This window comes from Serinus canaria, chromosome 1A (assembly GCF_022539315.1).
Source record: "Serinus canaria isolate serCan28SL12 chromosome 1A, serCan2020, whole genome shotgun sequence".
Classification (NCBI taxonomy): domain Eukaryota; kingdom Metazoa; phylum Chordata; class Aves; order Passeriformes; family Fringillidae; genus Serinus; species Serinus canaria.
In genome coordinates this window covers 4221934-4246855 of record NC_066314.1, presented here as the reverse complement: position 1 = coordinate 4246855, position 24922 = coordinate 4221934, and the positions used below count along the sequence as shown (strand labels likewise).

Below are 24922 nucleotides of genomic sequence, written 5' to 3'. Positions count from 1 at the left end.
CTCACCCCACACAGCCGCACACTGTAGCACATCCAACATTCAAAAAAAAAAAAAAAAGAAAGAAAATACCGCATCTTTGGATACTGTACAACAAACCCAAAATGCAAACATGGACACTGGCACAGCCGTAGCGTTAATACCAACTCTTGTTAGGTCATGTTGCAATTTTAATCATAATTGAATGCGGCGTAGGTGGAGAGAGGACGGGTTGGTTTTGCTTTAGATAGGGGAGGATTTTTTTATTCTTTTAATTAGACAAAAAGGACTGTTTAAAAAATAAATAAGACAATGCCCATGAGCACTAGGAAGCATCACAAAGTGGCTGATCCGACAGCAAGTGGCTCTCTCAGGCTGCCCATAAGGATAGTTCCATTTTGCCTGACCATAAACCACTCTGAACCAAGCCAGTCCCAAGGAGGCCTTTAGCCAACTTCTCTGTGCTGGTGACAAGCAGGAGTTGGGGACAGCACATGGGACTTGGAAAATCCCAGGGTCAGCAGAGAAGATGAAACATCCCACCATGAAAAGCAGAGGTGCGTGTTGCACGCACACCTCCTGTCCACGCTATGGACCCAAACTGGGCTGCCTTCAAAATCACCAGGATAATGAAATAATGAATGTGTTCCAAAAGCTGCAAGGAGACAACAGTCTGCAAAGCCAGGTTCTCACTAAGGAGCTGGAGAAGAGTCTGCAGCTCTCTGCCCCCCAACTCCTGACACTCGGCGCGCGTGGCTTGGAGGGGCATGAGGCTGGATTGAGTCTCTTGGTGGCAGCTTTGCCTTTATCAGACCCAAAAATCAAGCCTAAGGAAATTTCTAAAAACCAGTGATATTTGGCTCAGCCCACACAGGGGAAACATCCCCTTTGAAGATATTTGGGGTTTCTACACAGCGCTCGCCGTAATTTCTCTTGCAGCAAGTGCGTTCAAAAGACACGCCTGGTCACCACCTCGCCGCCTTCAAACAAATTCTGACATTAAATAAGCAAATAAATCACAACATCTACTGTCTTCTCTTAAACTATTTCCAACTACTGTGTTTCACTTGCAAAAAATTCAGCATCATTAGCTGAGTATTTTAAGCTCTTTCGGTCCCAGGCTGCACCTTTTATGCTGTACCAACTTCTACCGGAGACACAGGCAGCGGGCAGGAAACAATGAATAATAACGCTATTGTAAAGCTCCCAGCAATGGCATCCACTGACGCTCATCAACGACTAGGGCCCTGGCCATGGCAGTAATGGGATGACTAATTAGCTGCCCCATATCATCTGCAGGACCACAGCCCATGGCACAGCTGCTGGTGAGCAAAGGCACAACTTCAGAAGCGCTAGCAGTGATGAAAAGGTGAAATTGAGGAGGCTGGTGGAACCAAGTACTAATAAAGATGCTTAATTAAGGGGCATTTTCAGTGTCTGCATTCACCCACAAAGCTCCAAGCATCATTTTCCTAAAATAAGACTGCATGTGCATGGGCCTGCTGAGAAATTGGCTGTAATCCTTCCAAAACCAGCTTGGCTTGACATGGAAACGGAGAGCTCTACATCTGCATGGGCAGGGAATGGGAGAAAAAACTAAAGGGAGATTTTATCTCAGCAGCGATGGGGGTGCCACTGCCTGGGACAGGGACAGGAATGGCCTCCAGGAGGGCTGAAGACTTTTCAGGCAGTGATGGTGTGGTACCACCTGCTTGTTCTTGATCCCCCTAAGACCACCTCAAGGTCTTCCACCTTCCCTCTCATGATGAAGCAGAGCTGTCTGGGCCCCCTCAGCCAGCAAGACTTCATCCCTGTCACCTAAAGGACAGCTTCACAAAGACACCCATTGAATTTAACAAGGCTTGGGCTGGGTTCTCAGCATCTAAGAATTTCTGTGCCTCCTCTCTCCCACCCATCAAATCCTATCATTAGTTTCAGTGCAGCTGTGATCAGAGCCTATGAAACCTGCCCGAGGTCACTCAGGAACCTTGTGGCAGAGGGAAGGAGCTGGATCCCCACCCTGAGCCTCCATCCACAGCCTTGCCCAGCCCTCCTGTCTTCACAGAAGGAGAGATCCAGCCAAGGCACAGCTACATGCACGTCCACATCCAGGCACAGAAAGTGCAAATGCAAGCCCAGCTCTGGTGTCTTCTGACTAATTTTTTTTTTTTCAAAGGTTAGCAAGGGAATATAGGTGCAAACAGCATTAGGGATGTTTCTCTTTTTTTTTTTTTTTCTTTTTCTCAGGCAGTGCTGGGGGTGGGGGATGGGGGAAGTAGAAAAATCAAATTTCACATTTAGCAAAGGCCGCATTTAAAGAAGGGGAACTTTTTGTAACTTTAACTGAAATGCCCAAAGATTGGAGCGATAATGCAAGACAAGGTCTCTCTTTACTTCTTTTCTTCCTCCTTTTTTTTTTTTTTCCCCAAGAATGACCTTTTACTATGTATTTATTTATATAGTTCATTTTACATGTGCCGGGCTCAGGGTGACTCGGGACATTCTTTCGTGGTTCCATCAGACACTTTTTGAAAGCTCTCCCCCTCTTTCCAGCCGCTTTCCTATTCTGCCTCCCCCTCTGCTTGTTTGGATATGCTCAAGCTCCTGTGTGTTTGGACTGGGGAAACGGAGCTGTTGTTTAGGAGTTATCTCCAGGGCTCAGATATCCGGCAGCTTTTTCCTAGGAAGTTAACTTTACACATGGAGAGAGAACGAGGAAAAAAAAAAAATAAAGAAAACGAGAGCTGTGTGTTTAAGACAGAAGAGCCGGGGGGGTGGAGGAGAAGAGAAAAAGAGAGCTGCCCAAAAAAAATCAAAATTCCAGCCTGTACTTCCCTCCCTAGAAAGCTTTTCCTCTTTTCTAACAAGGCTATGAAAGATGAGAGAGACAAACCTTTTCCTATATGGGAAAAGCCCGTACAGGAGGGCACGGAGAGGTTTCACACGCAGGAAGTTTGGTGGGGTAGAGGAGCAAACCCACATCTTCCCCAAAACTCACACAGCCAGACAGAGTTATTGCTGATGCCCCTCAGAGCATAGCCCTTCCTGGGAATGTACCCTGCAAATGCTTCCCAGAGCCAGAGGGAGCAAAGATGATACAATTTTATGGGTGTCTCACAGCTGAGGAAGCTGATCCCGACCTAAGAGCTGTGAGCACCTTCAAGGGGAACACGAATGAACCAGCCCTGTCCTGCCTGCAGGGTCTGGCCATGCCGGGCACAAGCCTCACCAAACTGGCCAGATCCATCCATCACTCAGAAATTCCACAGAGAGGCTAGAGCCACCTTTCCTCCACATTTTGAGCAGCCCCCAGGAGCCTTTCCACGTCTTTAATCCTGACAAAACCAAACGTGCCTCGATTCGAAACATTCAATAACTTCCCAAGAAGGGACCATAATTTTTTCCCCCACTTGATATATTTTTTCCCCTTGTGGTCTGCCTGATTATTTGCAAATACACTTTAACACATTTATTAGCCATGCCCACAGCTTCCAGACCTTTTTGTGGCTTCCAGGGAAATGCATGAGCAGATCGCTGGGGATGCTGTAACGTATTGCCTGGGCTTAGAACAGTCACCAGTCCTGTAACTATTATTTCAAACATTTACCCACTCATTTCATCTTCCTCCAACTACTGTAGCCTGGACACACACTTGGCTTTGCACGCTCACCATCCTCTCTGCCCAGTGTCCTTGTGACACCATTTGAGACCCAGATGGCAGAGACATAAATGACCACACCAGTGGCACCAGGAACTGATGGTTCCAGCTCTTTGCAGGACCAGTGACACCCCAGTGACACCTGGGATCCAGTTTGGGTCCCTTCTCCATAACACCACCAGCCAGGGGAATAGAGACACATTAAGAAGTGGAGGGCAGAAGTTTGGAGAGCCCAGGAGGAATCCTGTATTCCTGATAATCTCTTTGGTCACCAGGAAATTATTATCCTGCCCTTAGGCCCTGGAAAATGTCACTGCCCTTGGGTCACCATCCAGAAGAATCGTGTGGAGTTGAAAACTCCGTTCTGGTTTGCAAGAAGCCCTGGATCTTGATTTTTAAACCTGTTTTGCAGTTTGCAAGAGGATCAGACAACTGAGGACCACAGCAGCTGGGACCACCTCTCCAAGCATCCCTCCCTCCCAGCCCTCAGACACAGTGGGACCAGTGGGAGCTGGCTGAGGTACCCTGTCCATCCTGAACTGCAGATAGGAAGCAAAAGCTGCAAAAAAAGAGAAGAAAATAGAAGGAGACTCACCAGTCTTCTCTTGGGTTTGATCAGGGGCCGGTTCTGGCCGTTCATTTTGTGGTAGAGTCCACAGGCGTTACACAAATAGTGCCCAGTGCCGTCCCTTCTCCACAGAGGGGTTGAGGTAGCCCCGCAATTTACACACTCCCTGCCTTCTGGAAACAAGAGAGCACAAGGTTCACTTAGGGAAAGCCAAGATAAAAGGGGCTGGGAAAAGCCCCCCTCCCCAAAAAAATACCCACAACCTCCCCAGACAGCCAGCCATGCCAGACTCTGCCAGTCCCCCCAAAGCTCAGGATTTCCAAAAAAGGGTCCATGACTGAACTATGTCCCTGGCACAGTCTGGTGGGCTCTGACCCTGTTCCCCTCCCCAGCACTACTCCACACACAGCATCAGGCCTGTGTCCAGGCAGCAGGGAAGAGGGATGGTGACAATGACAACCCGAATGCCATGGTGGCTCATGGTCTCTTTGGGGGAGTGGGGGAGGCTGACAATTTCCCCTCACTTCTGGATTAAGGGCTTCTACAACTCTGGAGACCCCACATTTCCATGGGCACCAGAAAAACCTTGGCAGGTTATGCAAGAAGCCTCCAGCCCTCTACACCCAAAATAACGGATACAGAATTTAAGTTCATGACCCCCTTTCTGACACGTATGAGGACCCCAGTGTCACTCCTTGAGCACTCTTCCAGCTCCCAGGGGCATTCATGAGCCTGGAGGGCTCCTCCTCTGGCCTCAGGTCAAACCACACCGAGGACCCTCAAAATAATCCCAGATAACCCCCAAAACATCTCCCCAGCTCCAATGCATAACAGCTCTGACAATATCTGCTATTGATTAACTGGAAATTAAGCTTCCACCATCAAAATTTTCAGAAGCCCTTCTGGTTTCCCCACCACATCTGCAGCCTGATGGTCCATCCTGGCTATCTGGGATAGCAAACAGTCCCAAGCCTCCCTCGTCAGTTCTTTCCCTCCGTCTTCTCCTTCTTTTTGGGCATCTCTTTATCCTCTCCCTGGCTATTGCAGCGGGATATCTCACACAGCTCACCAGTCCCCAGCTTGGAGGAGGGAACTGGGAGGGTGCAGCCCCTGCCTCTCAGCTGCTTTCAGAGGGTTGAGGGGTTTTTTGTTACGACTTTGTTTTAGTGGGGGAAGTTTTTTTGTACCTAACGTCAGTGGTGGCCCACCTGAGAGCAGTGGCAGACCTCAGCCGGGCAGAGCAGAGCAGAGCCAGCTCAGCACAGCGCCGGCTCCCCGCTGCCCCAGCCCGTGCTGCCTTCGAGCAAGAGGCATCCGTGCCCTAACCACAAACGGCAACCGTTTTTCCAGAGCCTTCGCACTGAACCCCTCTTCTCTCACACCTCCCCAGCAACTACAACAACAAAAAAATACATTTGCAGCCGCTTCTCCCTCTTCTATCCTGAAAAATCACCCTCTTCCTCCTTTTCCTCCAGCTCTAACCCTCTTTGTCTGAGAGGTCCTAGCTTGCTAAGATCAACTTCTAAAGGGGAAAAAAAATAAAGAGAGAGAAAGGAAAAAAAAATAGGTGTTGCTGCTGGGGTTGGTTTATCACGAACCGCAGAAGTCTTTCTAGAAGGTAAAGTAACAGAAAGTGGCAAAAGGAAAACAAGAGGGGAGGGTGGAGGGGGGCCGAGACGGTTTGAAAATACCGCGCAGCCGGTGGGTGCCCCGGCGGGAGCTGCGGCTCGGCGGGCGCCGGGGCGGCCGGGGGATGCTCAGCACCGCCCGGGGCGACAATAAATCCGTCCCTACCCCGGACATAGCACCCGGTCCGTACTGGGGCCAGGCGGGGAGCTGGTCCCGTTAATACCCAGGTCGTTTTGTTCCCCTCCGGTTAAACGGGGCAGCCGCTCCCGGGCTGTTTGAGTCTCTGTCCCTCTCTTTTGTTTCACCCCATCTCTCTCTCTCTCTCCTGCTTTCATGTACAAAACATACAGGTCTGGGGTTTTTTGTCACTCTAACCGCATCCGGACTCTATTAAAGTTCCTGGCGCTGGATAAACAATGCAACTGTCGCGTGCAGCAGTCTGAAAATAATTGGATTAGCTTTAACATATCAGCTAAATAGAGACAGTCCCTGCTCAGACAGACAGAGTAAATGTCACCCTGGAAAAACCCTGAAAACTGATCTCATTCATGCCAGGCAACCCCGCAGCAGCCTCGTCGGAAAAACAAAATAGAGAAGAAAAAAAAAATAAAAGGGGGAAAAGAGTTTTGACTAATCGCCCTTTCCTCTGCACACAAATACACTCCCCTGGGCTCACTCCCACCCCTCCGTGCACACAAACGCCCAAGCCCGGCGCGTTCGGCCGTCGGGAGCCGGAGTTCGCTCTCAGCCCATCCCGCGGGGAGCGCACAGAGCTGGGGCCCTCCAGCTGCCCCGGGAAAGGCGGCCAGGGGGACACTTGTGGGGACTGTCCTTGTGGGTGATCCAAACGCCCTGGCACGGAGCTGGCTGGGATGGGGGCTGCGTGGGTTAACTCCCCGCACCGCCCCGGGGAAAACCCTCCCCACATCCCCGGGCGCCGCATGGGAAGAGGCCCTGGGAAGAGCGAGGCGGAGGGCGGGAGGGGGAAGTTGGCCGGGATTTAGCACCATTATTAAAATACAGAGAGATCACTAATGCTGCGGTTCCCTCGGTTTCGCTTCCTCCCCGGGCGCCGCAGCTGAGCGCACCGTGGGCACTGGAGGGGCCGGGTCGCCCCCGGGACTGGAGCCCCGCGGCACCGGGTGGGTGGTTTGGGTTCCTGGGCCTGGTTCTATCCCCAGCCAGGGCTGGACGAGGGGGAATTTGGTTATAAACCTAGCAGAGCAACCTGTGGCGAAGGTGAAGCCTCGTGTGCGTTCCCCACGAGGGCTTCAGCCCCTGCTGCTCATCACACGGATGCTTGAGCACATGTCCCTGCGTGCGGGGGGGAGCGAGGGCTCAGCCCCAGCCCTTCGCCCCCCACTTTTCCCTCCCTCAGCTTCCTCTCCCGAGCAACAGGGATGAAGAAGCCAAAAGCCCTACCTGTGCTTGACCGTGCTTTTGGTCGCGATTTACACCCAAAGCCGGTTGGCGATCCTCCTAAGAGGCTACTGGGGGGAAAAAGTCCAGAGCCATATTCTGGGACATACGGTGGGTAGGTAGTGATGGGGTGATGAGCGGAGGAGGTGGCTCCTCCTAAAGAGGCCATGCTGCTCCGAGAGTGAGAGGACTCCAGCTTCATGGTATCGGCCAGGGACACCTGGTATTTGATGCATTCCTTCTCGTCCTGCCGGGTGGAGCCGGTGGAGCCGGGGGTGGAGATGGACGGATCCGGGGACACATCTTTAGGAGGGGTCGGCGGGAAGGTGAAAAGGTGCGGGCTGGAGTGGCCGGCGGATAAAGTGGAAGAGGAGGCGGGTGGGTAGACGGAAAGGGGTCCCGGTGAGCTGTGATGGATGGAGGTCTTGGAGAAAGGGCTGAGGTTCCAAGGGGAAGCGCTGTGGTGGCTGCTCAGCGCCTTGCTCCCGTCCAGCCAGGGCAGCGAGCCGTGCAGCAGCGGGGGGCGGCACACCTGGCTCCCTGCTCGGAGAAAACACGGAGACACGTCGGTCACATCCCTCTGCCACCCTGGCAAAGCCCCCCGTCGGGGTCCCGGGACGTGCTTCCCCCACCACCACCCCTCGTCCTTCTCAAAGAGCTTAGCATGCGAGGGGAGCAAGGAAAATTACATCTGATGAGAAACCCCGTTCCTCATTAAAAAATAAATTTTAAAAGCTACAAGAGCACGGAGTGGCAGCTCCGTGCTCAGTTTTGGGGTCGGGACCCTCCAAGCAGGGTGCCAACCCTGTGACACGGGATTTGAAGAGCTCTGCTTCACTCTCTCCGTTTTCCAGGCAATCCCACGAAGACTTTGAAGCAAAGATCCTGCGTGAAATTGCCAAGTCCCGACTGCAGAAATATTTTTTTTCCTTAGCTGGAAAATGATTTTCCGAACAGAGCCGTGAGCTATAAACCCTGGGAATTCTCTGGTCAAACGAAGAAGACCAGAAAATGCCCACAGACATGATAATGACCTTTGCAACAAGGCTGATAAACTTTGCAAACCACTCCATTTGTCTTTTCTTCTTCCACGAGACAGCACAGAAATGTTAGAGGGCTTTTTCGTGATGATATGGCACACGCAGAGGGTACCAGCTGCCTCAAAAGAAACGCTCCATACCCTTTTTGTGACAAGGAACACTTCACCTGTCTTTTAAAATACAGACCTGGACTTTGTGTGGAAAAAAAATTCCACTAGATTTCTGCAGTCAATTTTTTTCCGTTTGGTTTTAAATGTTCCTAAGGGCTTGTACCTAATATTTTAAATTTTTTCGGCCCTTGCTAAACAAATAGAAAAATCCTAAGAACTGAATCTATCCAAATCCACAGCAACTTGAGCGAATGGCTGTAAGATGGAAAACAGTTATTCAATTGGAAGGGAGCAAGTTTGTGTCTGATGCTAAAGCCCTGGGAAGTCTCTGACACCCAGAGATCCTTAACCTCTGTAGGCATTGTGATATGTGTTAGAGACTGCTGAACATACAGAAGGAGAGCTGCAAACACAGATGTATAGAGCCACAGCTAGTTACAGGGTGGACACATGTGTTTGCATGGGGAGCTCCCGTGTGTCTAGAAAAGCTCCAAACTGGTTTTCACCATACCAGACACTCGTGAACAATACTGAAAGTCGCTGCTCAAAAGGAAGGGAAGGTGGGTTATACGAATAGAAAGGGTCAAGATTCATTATCTTCTCCAGGAAGTAGCATAGTAAATAATATTCAGGCTAGATCAGAGAGACCGCATTTCCACTTTCTGCTGATATATTGGGAAAAGAAAGAAATGAAAAGGGAAGAAAAGAAAGAAAGGACAAAGGCTGCTGATCCTTAAAACTAATTGTTTTAAAGGGACTAATAGCAGAATAATGCAGTTACTGAGCGGAGCCTAATGCAGGCTCACACTCAACAAGTTGCTGAGGGCTGGAGCAGCCTCCTGAACCCGCTCGGCTCCATCTCCACTCTGCTCATCCCATTTTCTCTATGATTTTGGGGTTATTTCCACTGCAAAACTCGGGGATTCAGATTTTGCCATGACAGACATCACTGTCCGGCTTCACAAACCACCCTCTGTTCCTCTCCCTCCTTTTTTTCCTTTTAGTATTTCTTTCCTTATTTTTTAAACCATGCAGGTAAACTCCAGCTATAAATACTGAACTTCTCGACTTCTTTATAAAAGATGGCTCCAAAGTACTCATCCCTCCGTGGACCTGGGCCCCACCGGCTCCAGGTATTTCACCTCCTTTCTGAGAGCTGTGACCCAGGAACAAGATTCACATTGCAGATCATTACCTTCCTGCAGGACCCTCAGGACAACACACCAGGTCTGAGCCCTAATTACACCAGGGGCTATATATTTTATATTTTAGTTTCTTTCTCATTTTAAACCCACGCCATGGTGCTGCCCTGGGTATGTGTGCAAAACTTTCGTCCCAAGCCTAACAAGCTCACCAAGTGTGAATTAAATAGCCCAAGCGTGAGGACAGCGGGGTCATTTTCACACCCCTGCTCTCCAGCTTGCTTTGCTTCCCCAGAGCAGCTTAATCGTGCAAAAACTAAACACAGTATGAAAACACTAACTGTTAGTCTAATTAAAGAGAGGGGGGACAAACCAAAGCGGAAGAGAAGGGGGCAAGAGGAAGAAATCAAGAGGAAGATGAAAAAGAAAGAAATAAAGGAAGGCGAGCAAGAGGGAAAGGAGAGAGAGAGGGAAGAGGGATGTGAGATAAAAAGAGAGGATAAAACAGAGAAAGAAGAGAGAAAGAAGGAAGAAGGGAGGAAAGAAGAAAGAAGGAAGAAGGAAAGAAGGAAAGAAGACAGAAAGAAGAAGACAGAAAAAAAAGACAGAAGAAAGAAGACAGAAAGAAGAAGACAGAAAGAAAGAAGACAAAAGAAGACAACAAGAAAAAATAAAGAAATAAAGAAAGAAATAAAGAAAGAAGAAATAAAGAAAGAAAGAAAGAAAGAAAGAAAGAAAGAAAGAAAGAAAGAAAGAAAGAAAACATATTAAAAAAAAAAAAGAAGTGAAGAAAGAAGAAAGGAAGGAAGCCTGAATTTTTATTTATTTCCAATAAGCCAACCCCAAAATCCACCCGTGACGTAGCTTCCCCGCCGGCAGGACAGGGTCTGCCCGACAGCAGCGGGGGGCTCGGGGCAGCGCGGAGCCCCCGGCCCCGGGGCAGGACCGACCGGGGGCGGCCGTGGGAGCCGGGGACAGACGGACACTCACCGTGGTGGGCCGTGGGGTACCGCTGCACCGTGGCTCTCACGGAGTTGCCGTAATACGGCGGGACGGGGTTGCCTTGTCCGTCGATATTAAAAAGTACATCCACTTCCTCGGCGAGAGGATACTGCGTGGGGTCCATGTAGGTATGGCCAAGCGAGGGGTGATGCGAGTCCGGGTGCTGCCCATTGAGCACGGCCGGGTGGTGGTGGCTCACCCACCGCGGCTGGTCCGTGGAGACCTCCATCTTCTGCCGCTGCTCTTCCTCCTCCTCCTCCTCCTCCTCAGCAAGGCGCGGAGGGCTTCTTGAGATGGGAGCTGGAGACGCTGCCGGAGTTGTGCAGGGCGGGGTAAAAGTGCTCGGCGGGTTTGGGGATGTTTCTGGTTAGGTTTGGTTTAAAGTGGAGGGAGAGTTGGGGGTATGGTGATAAACGATCGATTCCAAAAAAAAAAAAAAAAAAAAAGTGTGGGAATAATAAAATAAAAGGGAGAAAAAAAGGAAAACAAAACAAAAATCGCGGGGGAAAAATTTCTCTACGAAGCGAGATCCCCTCGTTTCTTCCGCTCTGTTGCAGATGTTTCTCTTCTTTGATCACCTGTAACGAGAAAGAGGAAAGGGAAGGAGCAGAGAGAGAGCGAGAGGGAGAGGCAGGGAGAGAAACGTACTTGAGAAGTTCTGAACTTTAGCACCTGACTTTTTAGGCAGGAGCAAACCCATCCCATCCCTCGGCAGCCATCCCTGGGAAGCGCCTGCTCTGCCCTGGACCCACCTCTCCCAGCGCCTCTTTCTCTTTCGCTCTCTCCCGGCTCGGAGCGGAGCCCAGCAGCTCCCACCGCGTTCCTACCGCCCAACTCTTACTTTTCCTTGGGTTTGGGTGGTTTTTTTTGGCTTTTCTTTTTTTTTTTTTTTGGTTTTTGGGTTTTTTTTTTTTTTTGGTCGTCGCGGTTGTTTGTTTATTTTTTTATTTGTTCCATTTGCACCTGAGAAGCTCCAGTGGCTTAAGCCGGTGAGAACTTGTGCCATTCGCTGCTGCGCAGCCCAGAGTCACTCTGCTCATTAATTATTATGCAACCGAGAAAGGGGGGAACGGGGGGAAAAGAGAAGGGAGGGAAGGGGTAAAGCCATGGGAGAAGAGAGGGGGATGAAAGGAAGGAGCGCGGAGAAAAGGAGGGTGGGGAGAGGGAGGAAAAAGAAAAATTCAAAAAGCGACAAGTTGCTCAAGAAATTCCGCACAAACCTTGGTGGAGAAGCAGTATGTGACCCAGGAGGGATGAAGCTGAAAGTGCTTGATCAGATCAGATTGTGCTCGCTCGCACTATGTTTTTCCCTACTTTTTTCCTCCTCTCTCTCTCTCTCCCTCTCCCTTTTTTTTTTTAAATCTTTTTTTTCCTTTCTTTTTTTTTTTTTTTTTTTTTTTTTTTTTACAGGGAAGGCATTCTTTCTGAAAGGAGCAGGATGGCGCCAGCCGGCTCAGTGCTTACAGACAGCTGTGGCGAGACGCAACTTAAGGAGGTTCCAGTGTCATAAGCCCGGGGGAGGCGGAGCCTGAGGAGGGGACCGGCCGGGCACTCCGGCCGCCCCCGCGCTGCCCCCGCGGGAACCCCCCGGCAACAAACTTTACTCCACGTCCCCTCCACACAACTTTTTTTTAAATTTTAATTATTTTTGAAATATTTCTACTTTTTTTTAAGGGGGAAATTAAGTTTTCCCGCTGTCCCAGGAACTCTGAGAGCGGCCAGCCCGGAGAGATGGTGCGTGGAGGGGACGGGTCGGTTTCTCGGGCGGACATCCCGGGGGATGCCAGCGGGCTGGGAGCCCCCACGGGAGCAGGGATGTGCGGGCAGGTGCGGGACCGGGGGGCTCCCCGCTGGAATAAAGCTTCCTCCTCCAGGGGCGCGGCTCAGAAGGGATTTTAATGATTGTTATATTGAAGGGTACAAGCGCACGGCAGCGGCCAAGTTTGTACACTCGATCTGGGGGGGTTTAGGGGGTTTTAGGGTTTTTTTCCCCCTTCTTGTCCCGCTGGGGACCCGGGCGGGCAGGAGGGGCCGGCACCGACGGGACCCCGGGCGCCGCGCCCGGCCCCGCCCCCCCACCGGCTCGGCCAATGGACGGCCAGCAGGAACTGGGGCGCCGGCCTTGGGCTGCGCTGATTGGCTGCGAGCCCGCGCCCCGCCGGCCCCCGGCCACGCTGATTGGCTGCGGGTCCGCGGGCCGGCGGCAGCAGCGGGCGCTGCGTTGAGCCAGGGCATCCCCTAGCGGCACCCCGGGGTCATCCCGGCGGGAACGGACCGGGACCGGGACAGACCGAGGGACAGGGGACAGGGGGACAGCGGGGACAGGGACAGCGCAGGGGGAAAGGGAGAATCAGGGACAGAGGGTGGGGAGAGAGAGAGAGAGACAAAAGGCGCGGAGAGAAAGGAAAGAGGGGGAAAAAAAGGGAAGAAGGGAAGAGAAAGAGAGAGAAGAATAAGATAATGACAGAACTCCCTACGCCCGACGCCTAAGAACGACATACGCCGACAGCGCCCGCCCGCCAGCATCCCGCCGCACCCGCCCGCCCGCCGCCGCCCGCCCCGACCCCCCTCCCTCGCCGCTCCGCGCGCCCGCCCCCCGCCTCCCGCCGCCCCGCCCGCCCCGCCGCCCGCCCCGCCCTCCCCTCGCTAAAGAACAGAAAATAGGATAGAATGATGGGAGAGGGAAAAAAAAAAAGATAATATTAATTTTTTTAAAAGCACTAGAACGAGTCACTCACTGCGTGCTCCGCACACCGGCCAGAGCGCGTCAGCCCCGGTGCGGGAGGAAGCGGCTCCCCGGGGTTTTTATACCGGGGGTCCCGTTAAATCCCGAGGCTCCGCAGCTCCAGGGCCGCCTCCGGTCAGCGGGGCCGGGCTGGGCTCAACCTGCGGCCGGGAACCGGCTCCGCTCCTCGACGGCCAGTGGAGCCAAGCCGCCCGTCGGAGGGAAGGATGGATGGATGGATGGATGGATGGATGGATGGATGGATGGATGGATGGATGGATGGATGGATGGATGGATGGATGGATGGATGGATGGATGGATGGATGGATGGATGGATGGATGGATGGATGGATGGATGGATGGATGGATCGGATCCTCGAGGACGCCCGTTTTAAGCCCGAGTTTCAGCCCCCGGTGCAGCCCATCGCCGTTGGGTGTGGGGACAGAGGTTTTACACACACACACACACACACACACACACAAAATACACAATATATATATATATATATATATATATATGGTTTGTTTGGTTTTTTTTTTTTTAAGAAACCGGCCAGGGCTGGTATAAGAGCCGCGAACCAGCCACGCGTTAGCACGGACGAGCCGGGAAGGGGTGGCAGGTCGCCCCCACCCCGAAGTGCCTGGGGACAGGCTCGGTGCTCCCCCGGGCTCTTCAGCCCCGCCGACGCCGCCCGGGCCGAGCGCGGAGCCCGGGGCAGTGGGAAGCGCTCCCTGCAGCCCACCAGGGGGAAGGAGGAGAGCGGGGGATGCTCAGGGCCCTCCCCAAACCGGGGGCTTTAACCCGCTCTGGAAATCTCGTGTTTCCTCTGTCCCATCACAGGAGTCGCTTTGCCTGCAGGGGTTTTATTTCCCCTCCTTTCCGTACTCCAGGAATTGGGGAGAACTGGAAGGAGGAAGCGGAGGGGAGAACGGCGCGGTCTGTCTGTCTGTCTGTCCTGACGCACTTTCCGGGATTCCGGAGTGTGCGGGCCGGGGCACCCCAGCACCAGGGTGGTCTCCTGCCCACCCCTCCTCCTCCTGGAGTGGGGGATTCCTTGGAGAGGAGGAGGACGCTGAAGAGGGGAGCAGCGTTCAGGAGAACAAATTTTCCTCTTCCCGCCACCCCCCTCCCCAACTCTGAGCATTTTAGCGGGAAGTGTCTCCCGGGATTTGCCTCTTCATACCCGCTCCCCAAATTTCCTCGCACCCCAAGCACATCCTGAGGGCCAGAGATGTTTCCAACACTTTGGAAAAGTCACTTTTTGTCTTTTAACATTGGGGGGGGCCTAATGCGAGCTGGGATCTTTGGGCAGGTGAGCTGAGGTTCCCACCCCCGCTCCCTCCGGCATTTATTGCCCTGAGACCTACAGCCGTGGGATCGCAGGAGGGGAATTTCCATCCAAAGGTCACAAAATTGCTAAACCACTTTAAAACGTGCCTTTAGCCCTGTCCGGAGGTAGTGAGGAAACCGCTTTCCTTCAGCTGTTTGGAGGGCAGGGAATTATTAATGCAAAATGAAAAGAATAAAGTGAAAAATAAAAATCAACAGCTACGCCAAGCCCCATCAGTAGCAGAAGGGAAAAGAAGCGGAGACAGCCCTGAGGGCTCTGTCCTGCCACGACAGGGGGTGGCACGGCGGGACCCTGTTCCCCAGCCCCGGCTGCGGGAGGAGGACGCCCACTTTCAAACCCAGTTTGCTTGGGCTGTCCCTTTATTTTCACCCGTCCTCCATAGACTCGAGCCTCCTAGCCCCCTCCCAGCCGGGAGGAAGTCGTGGTGAGGAGTGCAAAAAACACCCCCTACCAGAAAAAGTAAAAATAATAAAAAAGGGAATATTCAAAAAAATAAAAAGGGCAAACCCATCATTTTTCCCCGTCTCCTCGGATTATCCTGTGATCCCGGGGGGGTTGAGAGGAGCGCTGGCCTTGACCGTCCTTTTCCCAGGCTGTGGCTGCAGATCCATCACCTCGCCCCCACCGGCAGCCCCCAGCAGGGTTTGCAGTGACAGCTCGGCGTTAATAGGAGCCCATTGTTGGAGCAATTAGCCCCAAGCTCGCCACCAGCCGCCAGATAAGGGTCGGGGGCTCGGGGGTTAATTCTGCCTGGGGGGAGGGGGCTGCGGGGAGCGGGGCTCCGGCATCCCTCCGTGCTAGGGGAGGGATGGGAGGAATGGGGATAACTCTGCCTCTAAAGGGTCACGAGGAAACGCTTTGGACACTTTATTTGTCACCTAGACACCCAAAAAGAGGGAAATTCAGGGAAAATTAAAAAAGCACAAAAATCACCAGATAAAATCAACAACAACAAAACCCCAAATTTGTTGGGATGGGGCGGGCCCCCAGCCTAGCCCGCTCCCCTAAAAATGACCGATGAAAGGGCACTAAAGCTGCCACCCTTTTGGTTCTTTTTTTTGTTGTTGGTGGTTGGTGGTGGTGGTTTGGTTTGGTTTTTTTGGTTTTTTTTTAATCCCCCTCGGGTCTTCCTGCAAAATAGGCACAGGCGAGGTTGTTCTGGAGCCGGACCCGGGGCCAGCCGCTCCTCCGGCCTCGCTGCTGCCCAGGGCCGCCACTGGCACCTCGGGGCGGGGCAGGCAGCGTCCCCCTGCTCCCCCCTCTCCTCTAGCCCCCTCTAAACGACAATTGACTGAAAGGGGATTAAGTTACGTTTGTCGGGCTGGGCTTTTTATTTTTTTCTTTTTTTTTCTTTCCAGGGTACCAGAATAGTACAGGTAAAGCTGTACAAACAGCCGGGAGCGAGGAATCGGGGGGTTATGGAGAGGACAAGGCCCAGGGCAGAGCTCCGAAGATTATTATTAATTTTTTTTTTTTTTTTTTTTTTTTTTTTTTTGCCTGTGTACAGCAAGTTGCCGGGGGAGAGAGACCCGGGGTTGTGAGCTCGCTGCCACCTCCCCGGCTGGGGCAGCCCCTCCCGGGGCACGGAGCCTGCCAGTCCCCGGGACGGCCCCGCCGGGAGGGTACCGAGCCCTGGTCAGGCTGCTGAGATAATCTCGGGTTAAACAAAGGCGCAGAGAAGAGGGAATATTTTGTTTTCCTCTTTTTTTTTCCTCCCTTCGTGAATTAGGCAGGAATTGCGATCTACTTCCCCAGGGCCATCCCCTCTTTATCATTTAAACGGTAAGCAGCGTCCGTCCAGCTAGGAGCAGCAAATTATTGTTAATAATTATAATAAAAATAATAACAGTAGTCAAAAAGAAAGAGAGACTGGCATTTCTGCCTCTCCCCTTTCCCATCCCACATGAGTGTTCGCTTCCACTTCGAAACCAGCCACATGGGTGGTTTTTCTTTTTTTTTTTTATCTCTCGCTCTTTCTATTTTTTTTTTAAATATACACACGTATTTCCGTTCTTTTCTAATAATTCAGTTATCTCCCCTTCGTGAAGATAGGGAGGAAACGTAAACACGCACACAAAGAAGTGCCTAGCCATGCAAATTCAAAGAGAGAACAAATCATCGGCTGATTACACCGGGTCCAATTTTTTCTCCCTTCTTGCACCACCACCCACCACAGACGCACACACTTCTTTTTTTTTTTTTTCTTTTTTTTTCAGCGCAAATGATGCTATTTGATGGAGGGATGGGAAGAGACGGGGGAAAACCCTGCTCTGCCGTAGAAAAGAAATTCGAAGAATTAAAATTGGGAGGAGAGAAACGGGACTTTTCTTTCCCTCCTCCCCCCCCCCCTTCTTTGAAGCTGAGAGAAGGGCGACTGCCCCGGGACACTGCAGGAGTAAAAAAAAAAAAAAAAAAAAAAAAAAAAAAGGAAAAAAAAAGGTCTGAGAAAGATCAAAAACCGGCTCCGCAAGTCCCAGGGGCGACCTCTCCCCCTGACACATTCCCCAAAGTGCGCGGAGAGGAGCCGGGCAAAGGGGACAAGGGGAGGGGGACTCGTGTCACCCCCGCTGCCCGTGCCCCGTCCTGCTCCGGCCGGCAGGACCCTGCCCTGCCAGAGACAGCCCCGCTTCGAGCTCAGCCCGGTAAGTCCCTTTCCTCCCTTCCCCCCCAGCCTTTCCTCTCTCAGACAGCTAAAGTGCGCTTTGGCAAGAGGGTCTCCTTCTCCCTTTCATTGCACCTCCCCATTTTACCCCATTCTCCCCTCTCACCCCCTCTCCCCACCCTGGAGCGAGTCCCTGCTATCGCTGCAGGGAGCTGGGCAGCGCTCCCGGAAGGCTTCGAGCCCACGAATTTAAAAATAAGAGAAGAAAAAGCCAGCAAATCGCCGGAACGGCCACTCCAAATTACGGCGAGGTTAAAAGAAGCGCTCAATAAAGGGGAAGAAAATTAAAAATATATAAAAATGAGGCAGTCGGGGGAGCCGGTTTGTTTCGGGTTTCTCGATTTTGCTTTATCTCCCAGAACAGTTTTGAGCGATAGATTGAAGCATCTTCCAGGCTTTAAACCCGACAAGAGCAGTTTTCCTCGCAGCCCACGGAGTAAGTGAAGCTGCCGACGTTTTTAAGGATTCCTTTTGTCTATTTTTTTTTCTTCCCTATTTTCTTTTTTTTTTTTTTACTCGAAAGCACAAATCACCCCGGGACTTAGATAAAGAAAAAAAAAACCCCACAAATCTCCCGGCGGCTGGCGTGAGAGGAGGCGGCAGAATTAACACCAGCTCCTCGGTGAGACGCAGGGGCAAATCCTCGGATTAAACCAGGAGCGATTTACTCCGGTTGGCACCCGGCTGCTGTCAGTTTAGAGCAGTCCCTGCACCCCCAAAACAAACCCCCAAAACCAAACCCCCCGTGCCCACAGACCCCAGCGCTGTGACCCCGCACGGTCATAGCCCACTCGGTCAATGTGGGGCTCGCGTTTACCGTCAGAACCTCCAAAATTCAAATAGTACCGAGGGTGTCAGAACGCACACGGTTTCTTTTTCTAAAGACAGGGCTACCGCACCCCAAACTCCCCTGAGGAGCACAGGCACGCCGAGATGCTGTCCCGCCCCCGTCCGAGCACAAGGCGATGCCCTCCGCGTCCCGGGGGGCGAGAGCAGCACCCCTCGGGTGCTCCCCCTCCTCCGCATCCTGCTCCCTACCTGCCCCTGCCGGGAAAAACCTCCTCGTCTTATTTTCCCCAGCGAAATTAAAACGCTTCCCTCGACTCTGTAAAAAGAAATTCACGTCCCCGGGAGAAGGAAGCGCTTCGCCCCAGCCGGGAGCAAAATGCCGCGGCGGGGTGGGGGTAAACCTTCCCTCTCCCTCCTTCCTTTCCCAGAGCCTGTTTCTCCTTTCTCGGGGCTCTCGGGTTGCCGGGACCCTCTCTGTCTCTCCTGTCTGTCCGGGGGTGTCTGTCCCGCATCCCCGTGCAGCCGGGGAGGTGGGACCGGTGTCGGCCGGAGCAGCCCCCGCCCGCGGCACCGACAGGTCCCGGCTCCCCCGCTCCGCACCTGCGGCCCATAAATAATGGAGAAAACAAGCAGGGCCGGTGGTTATTAATTATCCGCTTTCATTAAAATCCGTCACCCGGAGCCCGCTGCCTGTGTACGGACACGTGAAGGTAAGAGGAGCTGGGGTGGATGGATGGATGGATGGATGGATGGATGGATGGATGGATAGATAGATAGATAGATAGATAGATAGATAGATAGATAGATAGATAGATAGATAGATAGATAGATATAGATTTTCTCCCCTTTTTGCTTTCAAAACGCCCCATGACAGACAATGTGGATTTTTTGACAGCAAAAGCCATTCCCACTGCTCCCTCCAGAAACATCCTCCGCACGGTTTGGAGGGTGAAAAATTCTCCTACAAGGCGGGGAAGGAGGAGAGAGACTTAATGCAGGGATGCCGGGAGAGAGAGGAAACTCTCCTCTCGCCCTTGGGCCCCCAGTCCTGCCGGAGCTCACGACGGCCCAGCCCGGCCCGGCCTGGCCCGGGACCAGGAGCCACGGGGAAGGAGCGTGTCCGGCCCCGGAGTGGAGCCATCTCCCTCCTCACCCCAGCCTGCCTCAACCACGCACCTCTAGGTTAGCTGTGCTTTGCGTTTCTAAGGTAAAAAATGAGAAATACCTGCGTGAAATCGCCCCAAGTAGGTTCTGTTAAAAGCATTCTTGTTATGCGTGATATACAGATATTTTTAGCCTGAAGACGGAGTTCTACATATGCAGGGTATATTTTATATTATACAGCACATATCAACCTAACAGAATCGAATCGGATGGGAATTATTTGTGAGAAGAGCACAAACCCGCAGCCATCGACACACGTCTGCCTGCATGAAAATCGCTGTGCACAGAGTGATACACAGAGTATGTGGGTCCGGATATACAATATAAATATACACAAATATATATATTTATATGCACATAGGTACAAGGCACAGGAAGGCCTCGCATATGCCTCACATATAAATCCATTCCCGTCCTGAGATTAATATTTCTCATCCCAGTTATGTCAATGCCGTGTCCCATCTCCCAGCCCCTGCCAGCCCAGCCTCACTGCTTTGCCCCCAAGACCCACAGGTAAAACACATCTTCTTCTCCCCAGCTTCCCAAAATTCGCTCCCGCACGGAGCAGGGGGGCTTTCCCCAAGGTCACCGAGAAAACTCGGCTCTCCCCTCCATCCACCCAAGCAATAAAGGGGAGTCGGGGATGAGTTTTAAATCCTTGGAGCAGAGCTCCCCGTCCTAATGCCCTCCACGTGGAGAAGGAGTAAAAGGAGGATGAATTAAAAATTTAAAAATAAAAAATGAAAATGAAAAAGAAAAATAATTAAAAATAAAAAAAAGGAGGCGGGTGGACCGGAGGGACACACGAATCGGTATTCACTGACCTGGGCAGATGCTTTTGGTTTTGTCCGGTTCCGCTGGAGCGCTCAGAGCAGGAGTGCGGGAGGAGCGGAGCCGCTGCTGGCATGTCGCAAGCTCTCACCGAGGGGGAAAACCTGGGGGAGCCGCATCCTCCGAACGCCCACCCTTGCCCTCCTCCTCCTCCTCCGGGCTGGGCTGAAGATCAGAGCTCTTCCGGGTTGGGAAAGGGCAGAGCAGGAGTGAGAGGAATATGATGGGCCATTCCTTTACACACCCATCGATGGGGCGGGGAGGCGGGGGTGGGGGGGACAGGGGCAGGGCCAGGGGGACGCGCCAGGTACAGCGGTGTGAGCGTGATGTAACCCGTCCCGGGAGCTGCTGTCAGCGCCGGGAGCCGGGAACGCCGGGAACAGAGGGGGAAAATGTAATTAAGCGTATGATCATACAAATAACGCCGGGGCTCGCTCCGCTGCATCGAAAGCTTTCGAGGAAAAGTGGTGACATTAGCGACAAGGGGCTGGTTCTTCTCCTCCGTACCCCCTTCTCCTCCCGGGGGGGATTTTAATGACCCTATTCTTCTGTCTTTATTTTTTTTTTAAATTTTATTTTGAATATGTATCTATGTAAGGCTCCACCATACAGACAGGAAAAAAAAAATAATAATGGACACGCATCGCCTGGCGCTTCGAGAGCGGGGTGGGACGAGGGCTGTTCCCCCTTTCTCATCCTCCTCGGGACGAGGAAGGCTCCCGACCGAGGGCAGGAGCGCAGCACCTTTACAGGGAGATCGTAGGGGTCAGCCCCAGACCTGGGGGTCCTGGGTGTCCCCCTCTCTGTCCCCTCAGCACGGGCTGAACCTGGGGCCGATGCGGAGCCAGAGGGACGACCCGAGGGGATCTGCAGCCCCCTGCCCGCTCCTCAGCCTCCTTCCCCTGGGAACACCTGGGAGTTTTGGCTGGGGGTGGAGGGAAGATGAACACCCCCCTAAAGTGCTGTATGGGCAGCAGAAGCCGGGGAGCCGGGCTGTGGCCACGCCGCAGACTCCGGGGGATGCCCCAGATCTTTCAGCGATGCAGGAACCGACGGGGGGGGGTTCTGATTTTCCACATTTAATCCCCCCACTCATGTGACTGCCCCAAACCCACTGCTGCAGCCTCAGTGTTCCCCCCGCTGGCCTCGATCCTCGATTCGCTCACAAGAAAACTTCCCCAGGTGTCGGTGATGATATTTTTGTTCGCTAGGGCTGGGTGCTCATTTCGGAGTGGGTGGGTGGGTGTCCTGCCACCAAAACCAGACAAGACACGCAGGACCAGCCTGGGGAAGGCGGGAGGGGGCTTATCCACGGAAAACACGTCCGGGAATGGCCCCTCTCACCCACCGGGGTGGGCAGCACCTCCGAGCGGGAGAAGTGGGGAGGGGGAAGAGCACCCCCAGCTGCACATCCACCCTGGGGGTGAAGATGCTTCCTGGGAAATCAGCCTGGGATAAAGCTTTATTTCCAGGGCTAAACCAGGTGCGTGCGGCAGATCCCAGGCCCCAGGAGCGGGGGTCCCGGCGGCGCTGGGGGGAGGCAGAGCCACCCTGCCCGGCCCCGCTCCGCCGTACCCGGCGGAGACCCCCGGACACATCCCGGCGCTGCGGAAAGTGGGGCGAGAATTGGTCACCTAGGGGAAAAAAATAAATATATATGAATATACACACCCTCCTGGTCCTGGAGGGATATTGTTGGGTTTTTCTGCTGACGTTGGGAGTTCGCTATCGCTCCTTCTAGAGTGACTCTCTGCGAGGTGAAAGGTAACGCGATCGCCTCCCAATTCTATCTTTAGAAAACACATTCAATTAAGGTAATAACTTAAAGCTCATTAGAGGCACGAAGGGAACCTTCCCAGCGCCAAACACTGATGGAAACAGCTCGGGTACCCCAACGGAGGGGGGAGATGGGCTGAGCGCATCTACCATCGACAAGAAATGTGCCTTTTCCTAAGGAAAGGCTTCGAAAAAGAGGATTTCAAGCCACGAGGCTTGTGTGGTTTGGACTGAGCCGTGTAGACGAGCCGGGCATAAATCCTTGCGGGGTGTGGGATAAGAAAAAAATAAAGGAGAATAGAGCTGAAATCTCTCAGGGGGTGTTTTCCTCATCATAGGGCTGGGAAAATCCCTGCGGAATCTTCTGCTCCCCAAAACACTGCTGCGGGAGGGAGACGAGATCAGCCGGGAAGATGATGCCGGATCCCTCCAAAACTGCCCAGAAAAAGAAAAAAAATCAAAAAGCGGGGTGGGGGGAGGGAGCTGGATCCGGACTGTCTGAGTAAACCGTGGAACTGGGTGGGGGGGCGAGGTGGGGAAACGAAAAATCAAGGATCCTCTTGCAAAAACCGCCTGGGAGGACCGCGGAGATGGAGACCCCGCACTATTGTCTCTGTTCCTCCGGCTGGGGCTTGCTGGGGGACGGGAAGGGACAGAGGGAATTTGGGCACAGGCGCAGGCGCATCCACACTCATCCCCCCTCCCGCACCCACCCCGCACCGCCAAGTTCATTTCTAGCCACGATGGCTGGTGATTCAGAGGTTAAACATAACTAATGAGGCTTTAAATGGCACCCGGGGTTTATCATAAATATCACAGACCCGCCTCGATGCCTGCAGTTGAGGTCCGAATGTACATTCAAAGCAATAGTCAGACACCCGGGGTCATTTAAATAAATAAATACACGGGGAAAAAAATGCACACACATTTTTCCGTGTGTGTGTGTATATATATATATGCAATATATCTATGTGGAATATTGATATCGTGTGCGTGTGCATATATATATATATATATATATTCCTTCTATAAATACATGGAATAATTTTTTTCCTTTTGTTTTTCAACTTGCTAGGGGAGCCTGTGATTCTCCCACTGCATGTGCTTGACCCCACCTCTTGCTCTCTTCCTGGCACACATTTAGACGGGTATACACCGAAATAAATACCTACACACACACACACACACACACACAGAATCGATTTCGGCTCCGCCTGAACCAAGATTTGCAGTGGAACCCTCCCTAAATAAAATCCATACGTTATTGTTAAGGATAACCGGCTGCAGAGAGGAGGTTGGGGATGTTTTATTTGCTATAATTAAACTGCCTCTCGTGTTCTGGAAAGAAAACCCACCCGCTCTGCCCCCACCCCGGGGAAAAGTTGCCAATAATCAATAATTCCCCCTTCTCCGGCTGAGAAAACAGAGTCTCGGGGAGGTTATTTTTTAATATCACTTTTGCAATCTGCGTTTCCAGGGAGGGGAAGAAAGCCCCCTCGGTCTTGATCTCCCCAAATCAGGCGCTTTGGCATTGATCCTGCGCTTTGTGTGCGCCGAGTATATTCGCTTTAAAACGATTTCCATTAAACGCGGCCGCCTACATCGGTGCCATCGACCCGATGACTTTGTGGGAGCGCTGGGGAGGGACAGAGGGGCCGGGGGGGACCCTCGGAAATTAAAATACTCGCCCCCTCCCCACCCTTTCCCCCTTCGTCCACATCTTCCATTCACCCAGATCAGGGAGTTGGGAATAAAGTAAAAGCCAGACCCCAACAAACAGCCGCGATTGTAAATTCCTATCCGTTACAACCAAGGTGCAAAATATATTTATAAAAATATATGAAGCACGTGGAAGAGGAGAATTTTAATTAAATCTTACTGCGGCTCTAACAACATCGAAGTGATATTTCATTCGGAGCCCGCCTCTTGCTTGTGTTTTATAGCGTTTTCTTGCCTCTGACTTTTTTTTTTTTTTTTTTAAATATTAGACGAGGTACAGAATTATAAATGACTCTTTCCTTATCTGTGCTGCTCACATATCCAGGATCAGAGGAGCTGATTAAGAAAGAAGTCAGAGGCAACGTTGGATTCATAATGATTCGGAATAATGAATCCTTATCTCTGCTTTCCAGATTATCACCCTTTCAGCTCCCAATGTTTTGTTACATGGGATAATTTATTGCATCTAATACATCACAATGAATCTGATGGCGGAAAGCGATGGGCAACGTTGGGGGAAAAAAATTCGTGGGTCCTTATTTTAGTTTAGTTTCATCCTGGGGGCAGAGAAACTGATTTTTTTTTTCTTTTTTAATTGGGAAAATATAAGGTAAATCTGATAATAATAATAAAAAGAAGTTGGAAGGGGATGATGAGGAGCTTTAATTAGTGTGTCACTTTCAGACTGAAATTAAGAAAATCGACCGGAGCTTCTCCTCTCGGTGGCTCCGAGATCCTAATTTTACATGATTTATTTTTTATTTAAGGGGGAGATAATGCATCATAAACATTGAATAAAGCACGGAGCCGGGTGAAGATAAAATATAATTTGCATCTCTCTCTTTCTTTCCCCCCCCCTTTTTTTTTTTTTTATTTTGAAAGGGAGGGCTGCCAATAACGTTCTTTTTTTCCTCCCCTCCCCGTTGCCAAATAAATACACGCATAGCAAAAAATCGATAAGATTTCTGCGAGGAGTCTCTCCCCTCTCTCTTCCTGTGTCTCTGCCTCTTTTTCCTTTTTTTTTTTTTTTTTAAGGCATTTCTCATAAACTGGAGAAACTCCGCGCGTTGCTTTGTATGCAAATGAACGCTGCGCTGTGTTTCTGGCTGCAGAAATGAAACAGGGGATGGAGGGCGGGGTGGGGGGAAACAGACACCTGAAATTATTGATATTCGTGTGCCTGAGGAGGGGAAGATCTGCTGATATTTTACTGGATTTGAATGTATTCGTTTGAATCCTTGAAGGGAAGCAGCAGCCGGGCTCTGCCTCCTCACCTGCGCAGGGAAAAGCTGCATTTCAAACATTTTCTGTGGCGAATAAACCCCCTTTGCTCCATTCCGAAGGATGAGGGGAGGAGGGA

General features: G+C 51.9%; 1 protein-coding gene across 5 annotated transcripts in view; it reads right to left on the bottom strand.

The window, feature by feature from the left end:
* GATA3 (GATA binding protein 3) overlaps positions 1-20273 on the bottom strand; it is a 28876-nt gene extending 8603 nt beyond the window's left edge. Inside the window, exons 1-4 of one of the 5 annotated variants that reach the window (XM_009086904.4) lie at positions 20061-20273; positions 10533-11122; positions 7254-7790; positions 4230-4375 (exon numbers count right to left, since the gene is read on the bottom strand). In XM_009086904.4, coding sequence (XP_009085152.1) covers positions 4230-4375; positions 7254-7790; positions 10533-10773 — 924 coding nt within the window. In that variant the 5' untranslated portion in view covers positions 10774-11122; positions 20061-20273. Of the gene's footprint in view, positions 1-4229; positions 4376-7253; positions 7791-10532; positions 11258-11296; positions 11434-11764; positions 11956-13282; positions 13677-20060 lie in introns of those variants that run through there. The other 4 variants (XM_050970224.1, XM_030237875.2, XM_030237877.2 and 1 more) reach the window with 4 other exon arrangements.
* Between the last annotated feature and the right edge of the window lie 4649 nt (positions 20274-24922).